Source organism: Vicugna pacos, chromosome 19 (assembly GCF_048564905.1).
Source record: "Vicugna pacos chromosome 19, VicPac4, whole genome shotgun sequence".
Taxonomy (NCBI): Eukaryota; Metazoa; Chordata; class Mammalia; order Artiodactyla; family Camelidae; genus Vicugna; species Vicugna pacos.
The window spans coordinates 21,574,850-21,586,305 of NC_133005.1; the positions used below are offsets into that span (position 1 = coordinate 21,574,850).

At 50.5% G+C, this 11,456-nt stretch overlaps 1 protein-coding gene across 1 annotated transcript in view; it reads right to left on the reverse strand.

The window, feature by feature from the left end:
- TMC2 (transmembrane channel like 2) overlaps positions 1 to 11,228 on the reverse strand; it is a 56,883-nt gene extending 45,655 nt beyond the window's left edge. The window contains exons 1-4 of the mRNA XM_006207316.3: positions 11,060 to 11,228; positions 10,433 to 10,480; positions 5,072 to 5,378; positions 1,671 to 1,823 (exon numbers count right to left, since the gene is read on the reverse strand). Coding sequence (XP_006207378.2) covers positions 1,671 to 1,823; positions 5,072 to 5,378; positions 10,433 to 10,480; positions 11,060 to 11,093 — 542 coding nt within the window. The 5' untranslated portion in view covers positions 11,094 to 11,228. The remainder of the gene's footprint in view (positions 1 to 1,670; positions 1,824 to 5,071; positions 5,379 to 10,432; positions 10,481 to 11,059) is intronic.
- Between the last annotated feature and the right edge of the window lie 228 nt (positions 11,229 to 11,456).

The following is an 11,456-nucleotide window of genomic DNA, read 5'->3' on the forward strand; positions in this document are numbered from 1 at the left end:
CTGGAGAGCCCAAGACTTGAGTCTGGGATAGAGAGTCTTGTAAGAGGGAAGAGGAAGGAGGGAGGCCTGGCGGGAAGAGATCACTGTCTGTCAGGGAGCCCTGCTCCAATGAGAGAGACAAGAGTCTTTTCAACATCTCAGGCCTTGGCCACTTCCCACTCCCACCCAGAGCAGACTTCTCCTCTGGCCAGCTGAATGGCCCTCAGGGATTTTCATGGTCCCTGAGACTTCCAGCTAGCTGGAGATCTCATTTCCATAAGCATCAAGGTTGCTCTTTTTCCACTGTTAATAAAAGATGTGTTCAGGTGACACCTGAGTGGGGGTGAGGTTCTGTCAGAGTGACAGATGGAAGGAGGAAGAACCCAGCCCTGGGGGATCAGGAAGAAGAGACTCAGAAAAAGAGAGGTGGGAAGGCAGACAGCCCACTGCCTGCAGCTGTCCTTACTGCCCAAACTGCAGCCACCAGCCACATGTGATGATTTAAATTGAAATAAGTTAAAATAAAACAAATATTCCATCTCTCAGTTGCACTGACCACTTGCCAAGTGCTCACTAGCTACATGTGACTGGCGGCTGCGCTATTAGTGCAGATTTAGAATGCTTCCACCATCAGAGAAAGTTTTGCTGGTCAGCGCTGGCCTGGAGGGCACTGCACGGAGCCACTTCTTCCTGCAGCAGAGTTGGAGAAAATGCAAACATTTGCAGGGCAGTGGAGTAAGGTCTGTTTACCAGGCTTCTTGCCAGGGTCTGCACTGTGTTTGCGCAGCCGGCATCTCTGCTGGGCCTCTTGTGCACAAACAGTGAGGCTGAACGTCAAAATATGGCAGCCAAACTGTTCTATGTGATAAAGGGCGAGGCGTTTGACTTGAGCAATGAGGCAACTCAGGTGTGAGAGGAGCCAGGGAAATGGCTTTACCCAGAAGGAAGGAGGAAGGGGGCGTCACCCCAAACTTGTGGTAGAAAGACTGAGGCGGGACTTGGAGGAAGTTGGTAGCGTTGGATGGGACTTTTTAAGTAGAAACTTCCTGTCCTTCTCTCCAAAGTACAGAAGGCACTTGAGCTATAAAACGCTTGGTGTGCCGGCCTGTCTTACGGAAACCAGGGAAGTGGCTGAGTTGAAAATAGCAGTTGGGGCGAGGGTACGGGGCCAGACGGTACTCATGCAGCATCACTGCAAGCTTGGCCCCACGTAGGTATTCGAGACACAAGCGTAGCTAAGACAGACCCTCTCCCTGCTCTCCACGCTGCACGTGAGTGTGTGACACATGGAGAGACTGTGGTGCTTGAAGAACACGAGAGGTCTGAACTTGTTGAGGTGGGGGTCACAGAAAGCCCCTTGAAGAAGGCATCTCCGCTGGGTTATGAGGGAGGCACAGAAGCCACCAGATGAAGTGGAACTTGGGACAGAAGAGCTGGCCAGGCAGCGAGGGGTGGGGCACTGCCAGAGGGCCAAGATCCTCATCGCTGGCCAACAGGCCCGGCTCTATGGGCACCCCTCTCAGCGCTGTGCTGTGTCGGGGACGAGGTGGGGGACCAAAGCAGGGCGGGAGGGTGAATCCCGCTTCTTGTCAAGCCCTCTTGGGGTGGAGAGGAGGAAGGGACTCCCATACCCATCAGCGGAGCTGAGCCTTCTGAACGTGGAGAGGCCCTGACCGACCACACCCGCTCACCTGAGCTCCATCAGCTTCCTCGCCATGGGCCAGGGCTTGCTCCGCATGGTGGCAATGAGCTTCTTCTTGTCCTCCACCTGCTCCAGAATCCGGGCCAGTTCCTCCTCAGACAGAGACTCCCCACAAGGGGCACTGGAGGCCGAGGAGGAAGACCTGGAGCAGAGGCAGGGAGGAGCAGAGGAGAGTGAGGAGGAGGCAAGGGTCCTCAGGTGTTCTGGGGGATGCGAGGAGACCACAGCAAGACAGGTGGGCCATGCTCCCCACGCTCCCAGCTCTGACCACCTGCACAGGCCTGCCCTGCTCAACTCCCACCTCCTGGCAGAGGAGGCCACCACCCTGTCCTGCAGCCCAAGCCACCGCCAGGGCTGCTCCCCAATCTCCATTTCTCTGAGTCCTCCCAACACAACACACCCCAGTGCAGGGCTGCCTGATGGAAATAAATATGAGCCATGTATTTTAATTTAAAAAATTCTAGTAGCCATATTAAAATGATAAAAGGATGTGGGTAAAATTAATTTTAAAATACATTTCATTAAATTTTTTTTGTTCTTGAAAATAGAAAGCAAAAACCCTCAACTTGTAAATCATGCAATTAAAGCTGATCCCTTATAGATATGAAGTTTGGATCATTGTACAGACTATTAAATTTGATTTCTTATTACCTGTTGTTAAATAAACAATGTGAAACAGACAAAAATTTGTGTGTGTGTTTTTTTTGGAGGGAGGGGCAAGTAATTAGGTTTATTTATTTTTATTCATTTATTTTAATGGAGGGAGGTATTGGGGATTGAATCCAGGACCTCATGCATGCTAAGCACACGCTCTACCACTGAGCTATACTCTCCCTACCAATAACACATTCCATTTAACCCAATATATTTAAAATTATAATTTCAACATGTAGTCAATGTAAAAATTACTAACGAGATATTTTACATTCTTTCTGTACTGTCCTAAAAATCCGACGTTCGACTTGTCCTCACAGCAGATGTCATCAGACGTGAAATTTTCACCGAACATATTTAATCTATATTTAGATTTCATAATATATGTAGTTGAAAGAGTAGATTCACATACCCACATTGTTTTAGACATGCTTAAGTTTCCTGATAAATGAATCAAGTAACAGAATATCATTTTCCTTGGACTTTCGCATTCTGTATTGACAAAATTAGTTTTTTTTTTTTTAAGAAGAAATGCTTTGGCTTGAAAGTTAAATCATTTTCAGAACTACATTTGTCTGTTCAAGTTAAGTAAATTCACTAGCTCTTGGGTTAAATCAGTGGTATTAATACTGAATTAAAATTAAATTGAATTAGAAATTCAGTTCCACAATGGAAAAGAATCTGAAAATATATGTATATATATTTGTGTGTATGTGTATAACTGAATCACTTTGCTGCACCCCTGAAACTAATGTGGTAAGTCAACTACACTTCAGTAAAAAATAAAAATAAATAAAAAGAAAAGAAATTCAGTTCCTCAGTTACACCAGCCACATTTCAAGTGCCCAACGTGTGGCTAGTGGCTAGTGTACTGGACAACACAGCTGCAGAGAATGCCCAGCTGGACGGTGTGATGACCCTCGCCAACTCACAGACAAGAGTGTGTACTCAGATGCTGCAAAATCCAAGTTCTTGTTTGTGCTGCTCACAGCCTCCTTCACTCAAAAACAGTGACTCTCAGCTGAGTTGGCAGCAGCTGATGGGTGGTGAGGGAAGAGCTGGGGAAGGGTTCTGCCTGCGCAGTCTTTAACTTGGCAAGTTTCCTACATGGAAATACCAGGATGTGGGCTTTGGTTATTGCAGGTTTTAGAGACCAGTTTGAAGCAGCCTCTGTGAGATTTAGCTTCTCATTAACTCCTGAGAAGCAAAGGAGAGATCATAGGAGGGAAGTGAAGAGGAGGGGGCCCTAGCCCTTGAGCGCTGGAAAGCCTGGAGCACAGGGACTTTTTGTCTTATCTCCTGCACATCCTAGGAGATCTGCCTTTGAGTCTGCATAGTGTTCCCTCCCATTGCTTGTCCTAACTCCACCTGTGCTTCCAAGCCTTATTGAAATGCTTTCCTTCTCTGTGGAGGAACCCTGATGCCCCATCCCCCAACAACACACACTCATCAAATCCTTTCTCGTTTACGCACTGCGTTCTGCTTTGTCTTATGACAGCTGATGCCCTGTTCTATTTCCCCTGCTAGACTGTCAGCATCTGGGGAACAGGACTGGGCATTCTTCATCTTTCTCTGTCCTGCCAGGGCACTCAGCTGAAAATGACACAAAGGCCATTTTGTATCTGGCATCCAGACACCTGTGGTCTGTTTTGGATGGGATAGCCTCCCTCTAAAATTCAGGATGCTCCAGGACCCATTAGTGATGCATTCAAGTTCTCCTTCAGTTGCTAAGGACACCGTGCACCCTTTACCCTGTTAGTTCATGTCCAAGGACAACCAGATAATAGACAAAGGCCCTAACTGGGCCAGGGGTGGCTGGCACGGGTGACGGAAGAAACCAGTGGCTCCTTCTGAGGGCCTCAATTTCCTCTCTGTGAAGTTAGAGAAGTCTGGTGGGACACCTGAATGAGGATGTAGGCAAAGAAAGTCTGTTAGAACCCAGTGGGAGGAGCACCAACTCTTCACCACAATCCTGGTTTCAAAACTCTTCAACTGTTTCAAATTGTTTCCAACTGTTTCAAAAGCCTCCCTGCCTATTATCAATAGGGATTCTTAAAACAGCCTGAGAAGTGAGTGAAGTGAAAAAGGGAGGCAAAGAGGGGGAGATGTCCCATCAAAATCAGTAGCAAAAAATGAAATTAAAATCCCAACTGATTCCATAAACTGGCTCTGTCCACCACCCGTGTGCGAATGCTAATGGAACAAAGGAAACACAGCAAATAAATCAAACCCCCAAATCTTAGAATTTCAGAGCTGGCGGAACTCTTGAAGGTCTTCTAGAGCAAAGCCACATTTCACAGAAGAGGACACAGGTCAGAGTGGGAAATCGTGATGATTTCTGAATTCATTTTGTTAATTTCTCTCTGCTCTCATCAAGAGCTACTGGTGTGTCAGCAGCTGAAATTCAGGATGACTGGGATCTTGTCCCATCCTGCTGCCATGTCACCTCCCCACTCGGAGCCCCTGCTTGCACCTACGCTATAGGAGGGGTTTGAGTTGGCAGTGCCAGTGGCCACTCCCCCGGGGATGGCTGTGATCCTCATCCTGGTTCCTTGCAGACCAGACGCAGAGAGCTGGGCTGGAGCAAAGGCAGGGGCAAAGAGAGGCAGGAGGAGACAGCAGGGGCCGTCCCTTCACTAGGGAGGGGACATCTAGCTGAGATCAAGGAAGGGAGCAAGGCTGGGGGTAGAGGGAGAGGGCAGACTGAAACGCGCCTGAATCCGGGTCACAACACACCTGTGTTTCTTCAGCTGCTTCCACATCGCTTCCTTTTCCTTCTTTGGGGGTGCTCTCTGCTCCCTGAGGGAAGCCGTCCTGTCCCTCTTCCTCCTCCCTTCGCTGGTCCTCTCTGCTGCGCTTCGCCGCTCCCGCTCCCCCAGCTGCTCTTGGCGTCCCCTGCGCTCTGCCTCTTTCCTCCGGGGAGACCCCGGCCTCGGGCTGCCCCCAGCCCGCTCCTTCTGGCCAGGCTGGGCTCCACGCCTGCCCGGTGCATCCTCGGCTTTGTAAGTCCGCTTCCTCGAGGGTCTCTTCCCAGACCTGTCACCTGCAGAGGCAGGGAATGAACAGTCCTGGCTGCGTGGGCCTTGACTCCAGGAAAACGCCGCCCCCACAACCCTCTGCTATGAGAAATCAGGTGTCCAGGATGCTTCCTGGAGCTTATCGGTTCCAACGGCCACTTCTTTCAGACACAGCCTCTGGTATGGATCAAAGTTGTCTCCTTCCTCTGACTGGCTGGCACTCGCACACTCTCACATAACCTCGGGTAGAGACCTAGGCACCTGCTTTCCTCTTCTTGGGGGTGCAGTCCCTTGGGGTCAGAGCAGAGTTGTCTCCTGATCCTCAGGGCCAAGGCCAAGCACGGGCCTCTGTTTGGTAAGGCTGGACCCCTGAGACAGGAAGGGCCCTGGCTGGCTCTGTTCCCCTCACTCCCCGCCTGGCATAAAGGAAAGGACAGGAGGTGAGTGCAGCAGAGTCAGTTCCCGTCCTGGTCCTCAGCGCTGCCTGAACGTTGTTGTTGTTTTAAATCATGACTTCACAGCATTGACAAATGGCCTGGCTGAGCAGAATCTACTCTACAGCATGAAATTTCCCCAAGAGTTTGCCCAACCGCTAGTTTAAGCACAACTATCCTATACAGGCATTTATAAATTAAATGTAGGAAAAATTGTAACCAGGTTCTGGTATTAATAACCAATCTTTGCACCACTTACTAGCTGGGTGTCTTTGAGCAAGTCACTTAACCTCTCTGAGTCTCAGTTCATCTCCTAACATGGGGGTGTTAATGCTCCATTAGTGCGTTAATGAACATGGCAGTGACTGACATTTGAGAAGAGATGTCATTTTTTTTTATTGGTTTTGTTTTGGGGAGGAGGTAACTAAGTTTATATATTTACTTATTTATTTTAACGGAGGTACTGGGGTTTGAATCCAGGACCTTGTGCATGCTAGGCATGCACTTTTACCGCTGAGCTATACCTTCCCCCCAAGAACAGATGCCATTACTCTGACACTCAGTAAGATCTCTTTACTTGTAAAAAGAATACAGGTTTGGAGCTAGGCCGGTCTACATGAAAATATCAGTTCTATCATCTATTTAACCTGTGACCACAGATAAATTACAGCTTTTCTGCACTGTAAAATGGCTCCAGTAGCCCCTATTTCCCTACATGGTTGGGAAGGTTAATTAAAAAACAGGAATAAAGGGTCTGGCTCATAGGGTCTACTCAACAAAGGCCCTAGTAGGGGGGGCTGGACTGGGGCAACTGAGCTGGGGATTCAGAGTCTAGATGTCTCGGGCCAGAGTCCTGTTCTGCTGGTTATTAGCTGGGTAACTCTGGGCAGGTTGCTTGTTCTCTCTGAATTAGCATCCTTGTGGGTACTCAGGGATGTGCTGTTGGTGGTCTACCCAGACCCCCATTACCTGGCCACTGCATCTGCCCTTAGCCGCTGTGGATGCTGGCTTTCACAGCTCACAGCTTCTCCCTTCCCAAGACAGCCTGTGGTTGATGGAAACCATCTTGCTGGGAAATGCCTGGGAGTTTACATCCTTGTCCTCTCTTCAAGTCAGCCCACAGCCAATTGCTAATTATTATGCGGTACAAAAGCCCAGTCCTCCTGCCTCAAGGCGGAGCAAGTCTGTGGTTCATTTGTGCTCCAGAGCTCCCCGTGGGATCAGGCAGAGGCTAGACTCTGGATGAACACACATCTTTGCTCAGCTCCTTCCCTTGCACTGTCCTGCTTCCCTCACTCTTTGTCTCCTGAGAGCTGCCCACGATAAACCACATGCGCGAGAATCCCCATCACAACCCCTGCTTCCAGGGAACCTGACCTACCGACAGGCACCTCTCTCAAAGTATGGTGGGTTTTTTAAGTCCAATCGAGATAGTATCTGTGCAAGGGTGATATAAGCTGGGGCATGCTGGATTGAGCAAACAGGGTTAGCTTTGAGGTTCAATGATAAGATAAACTAGCCAAAGTCCCCTCCTTGGATCTCAAGCTAGGATATTGGTAGCATATTCAAACTGACAAGATGCCTGCCTGGCTGACTGAGTTGGTCAAAAACTCAAAAGAGATGCATTTGTCCTTTTATTCACTAACTCATTCACCCGTACAAAACCACTGTTGATCATTGACTGGACACGGCTCAAGGTACAGGGCTAGAGCAGTAAATGACACCAACAAGATCCTTTCTGTCACCAAGTTTTGAGTTAGTGGGAGAGACAGGGCGTGTGATCAGTTCTAGGATCCAAGAAGCGCAGTGGTGGGCTTCACCCAGATTTGAGGAAGATATTCTGGAGGTAGAAACGTCTAAACTGAGATCTGAAGCTAGAGTGTGGGGGTGTACAGTGAGCAGGTGTCGGGCAGGGTCAGGCAGTGAGTGGGTGGAAAGGACCCCAGAAAAGCTTTGTTTTGGTTTCCAATTGCTGCCATTACTGCAGGCTCTGATGAGACAGAGTGAAGAGTACTGAGTGCTGGTTACAGACTCAAAGACAGGCGATCGCATTATGGCGGGGCAGGTTTCCCTTACCCACCCCTGCCCTCACCTCTCCTCCTTCTCACTTCCTATGGGAAGAGGGTTTTGGGTAAGACAGCGCAACAACAAATTATTTAAGTGTAATAATAACTCATCCAAGTTAGGAAGCTGGTCAGTATTAGCCAGGGGAAGATGGGTTTGTTCTTCCCCATGCTCTGAGAGGCTTTGGCCAGAAACAAATCCACTCTCTCCAAAGACATGGGAGTGAATGTGAGAAAGTGTATATCCCCGCAGCTATGACTCCAGGCAGAGCTCTAGGACTGAGCCAGGCTCTCAGAGAGGGCAGAGGAGCAGAGGGCATGGACGAGAAATTAAGGAGAAGGGTCTCTGGGTCATCCAAGACCAGCTCCACATTGCTTGAAAGGACTGGATGAGAAAGTCAATATATGTTTGCATCCTCTTCTGAACTCTTGTGTGTCCCTGATCAGCTAAGAAACAATTTCCTTTTTCATAACGAACTGTACCTACCAGGTATTCGTCCAAGCACTGTAGGCATACCTTGGAGGCTCATTTATTTTTTCCAAGCTGTAATTCCTGTTGCAATCTTGTTTCCCAACAGAATAGAATTCATGTGAAATGTGGAGAGCAAGCCAGAATTTGCCCTTCAATCTTCCCCTAAGCCTCTTTTACACAGAAAGCTAGCTGCTTTCTAAGTTTTTCTTTCATAGTCAATACAGACTCCACATAATACATAATTTAGGAGCTAGGAAGGCAGCTGTCACATTAGGAAGACCTCCAAAACCTGAATGCACTCGCTTACACAAAACAGACCTCCTTGCTTTTATGTATCTGACTCAAGTTAGAAAATTCAGAGGGGAAAAGAGGCTGAAAGGAAAACAGAGAAGCTGGAAGGCCCAGTAGGCCCGGCTTATCCGCCAACTCTTAACAGTTAAGTACACTCACCGAAATACAAGAGGAAGGCGAATTCTGATCCTCCTTTTCAATGAATGGAAGAACAAATTGTAATTATTTTGCGAAACAAACCTTGTATCCTCAGACATTTTTTCCTTCTTGTAGACCATAAGCTGGAGGAATAGGATATCGGGTCCTTCAGAGGTGAATCCAGAGGAGATTTTAAAAGGAAATCTTTATGCAATTGCACTTCAGTTAATGTAATAGATTCCCATTTTCTAATTTCATTGCATCCCTTGACCATTTGTGTCCCTGAAGTGAAAATTTGGACCCATTTCCTCTTTTCCATGCGTAAGAGAAAATGGCCAGAGTGTGGGGGTTGTGTGTGTGTGTATGTGGCACATTTCAGTAGACAAATGTTTGTGTTTTAGGCAAAATGACTTCCCATTTCAGTCCTGCTCAAGAACCATTTGCCCACAGGTGACCTCTGCAAGGCTGGCCCCTTCAGCTGGGGCAGAGCGGGGCCAGGTTGGGTGCAGAAGGGACAGCAGCTGGAGGACCACAGGGAAATGGGACATGGAGAACTAGACCTGGGCATACTACACCCAGCGTCACCAAGGGAACTGACTCTCCCCAAGGACGGGTCCTGGTCCAGCCACACTGGGGCACCGAACACTTTCTCACACTCGCTCCCATGTCTCTGGACAGACATGAGGACTGGATGGGGAGGCAGGACGGGTGGGGAAGTGGGATAGCGGCCATGAGGCAGCTCTGGGGGCAGGAAGGAGTGCAGAGATTCCAGTGCTGCCTCCATGGCCTCCCTCCTGCCAGATCCCGGGCCCCTCTGCACATCTTGCTCTTGGGTCCCCCTGTCCCCACTGTCATGGGGCTGCCTCACCAGAGGCTCAGGCCCTGGCAGTGGGGGAGCAGTGAGTGCAAGACAGAAGGTACTGGCAGAGGAGGTAGATGGGTTGGATCCTATGGCCAGTTCCTCCACATACTGTGTGCCAGTGTAGGGGGTCAGGACAAGGCCTTTCCCCTCAGAATGAGGCAAGAGGATCTCTTCCAACCGGCCTTCCCCTCTGAGAAGTCTATCACTTCCTGAGATTTCTGCTTCTCCACCTACAAGCAGGGCCCTGCCTAGGCTGCGAGGAGAAAATGGCACTGTACCCACACGTCTCCTGACCTAAAGCGCAGGATGCCCGACCCATGGGTGTGGCTCTCGCCTTCCTGAAGGCAGCAGAGGGTCTTCTCTTCCACCTGTGACTTCCACTGGCTCTTCAGCATCTCCAGGAGCTGGTGACCCACTCCGGATAGCCCTAGCTGGCTCACAGAAGGGCTGTGTCCATATTCCTGATGGGAAGGTGACCCACCACTGCCAGTACTTCGTGGAGGGTGAGGGTGTGCCCCTGGGAGTCAGGTGGCCTGAGTGTGAGCCCGGCTCCACTGCCCACCCGCCTCCCAGCCCCCCAGCCTGGTGACTGAGTGTTCACTGCTCCCTGAGGCTCAACTCAGTGTCACTAACTCTGGGCCTCTCCCTTGACACTTGGGGCTGAGGGCAGGCCCTCTCTGAACAGCACTTGCCCCCTCTCCGCAATGAAACTACCTCCTTACAAGGGGAGGGAGGGAGGGAGGGAGGCAGGAGGATGAAAGAGAAGGCTGGGTCGGTGGCCGGACTGCAGGGCCCCCTGGACACCCCACCCCTATCTCACCTGTGCCCGGAGAGCCGCTCCTCGCCTGCTCCCTCACGCCACCTCCTGCTGTAAGAGACGGAACAGGGATGAATGGCTGACCTCTGGTGGGTCCCCTCCCTGCACCACCCTCATCGCACTGCGGGAACCCCCAGCTGGTTACAGAGCCTCATAGGGAACCTGGCTCCAACTATTTAACTCAATGAGCTCCAGATTCCCTCATCCTGACCTTCCTCTGACACCCTGGAGAGTCATGAGGTCAGAACATCTCCACAACCCCAGGCAGACAGACAGACAGACAGACAGAGAAATCTGTGGAGGGGATTGCTAAGGAAAGGTGATGCTGACCAGGACTGCGGGAGGCTGAGGGAGCCCGGCAGGTTCTGGCAGCCTCTGTTCTCAACATTAACACAGACACGAGCGTCTCTTAGTCCCTCTGACAGCCCTGCAAGGGGGCTGTGGCTGCCTTCATCTTGTGGATGAGGCAGGGAGACGTTGCACAACCAGACTGAGGTTGCTCATCGAGCAAGTGGCTGACCTTGCACTCAAACACAGACCCTTGTACCTCAAAAGACCCCATCTGCTTCCCGGTTCCCTGCTGTCCAGAAGCCCTGTGAGTGGACCCTGCAGAGATGAGGGCGGACTCACCTTCCTCCCCTTGGCCCTTTAGCTGGCGGCTCATGGTCAGCAGGGTTCACGAAGCTTGCTCATCCACAGGCACCTTCAGCCTGGGGTGTTTGCTGACCTCATGGTGGCTGGCCTCCTTTCCTGGGCTCCTTGGCTTCTTTGAGATTGAATGTGGAGGTGGGTGAAGTTTGGGAGAGAGGCAGGGACGGAGGCGGTAGGTTCCCAGCCCTTCAATCCGGCTGCACACTCCACCGCTCAGGTTTCCCTGCGAAGGGGCGGTGTGGCCTCACGTTTCAGGCATCACTTACACTCGGAGGGGCCCCGGAGGGCCCAGAAGCTGCTGGTTCACCTCCCAGCAACGATGCCACTTGCGCTCCAGTCAGAGGAGGTGTGAGGAGCCTCCTGGGGCTCCATCCTT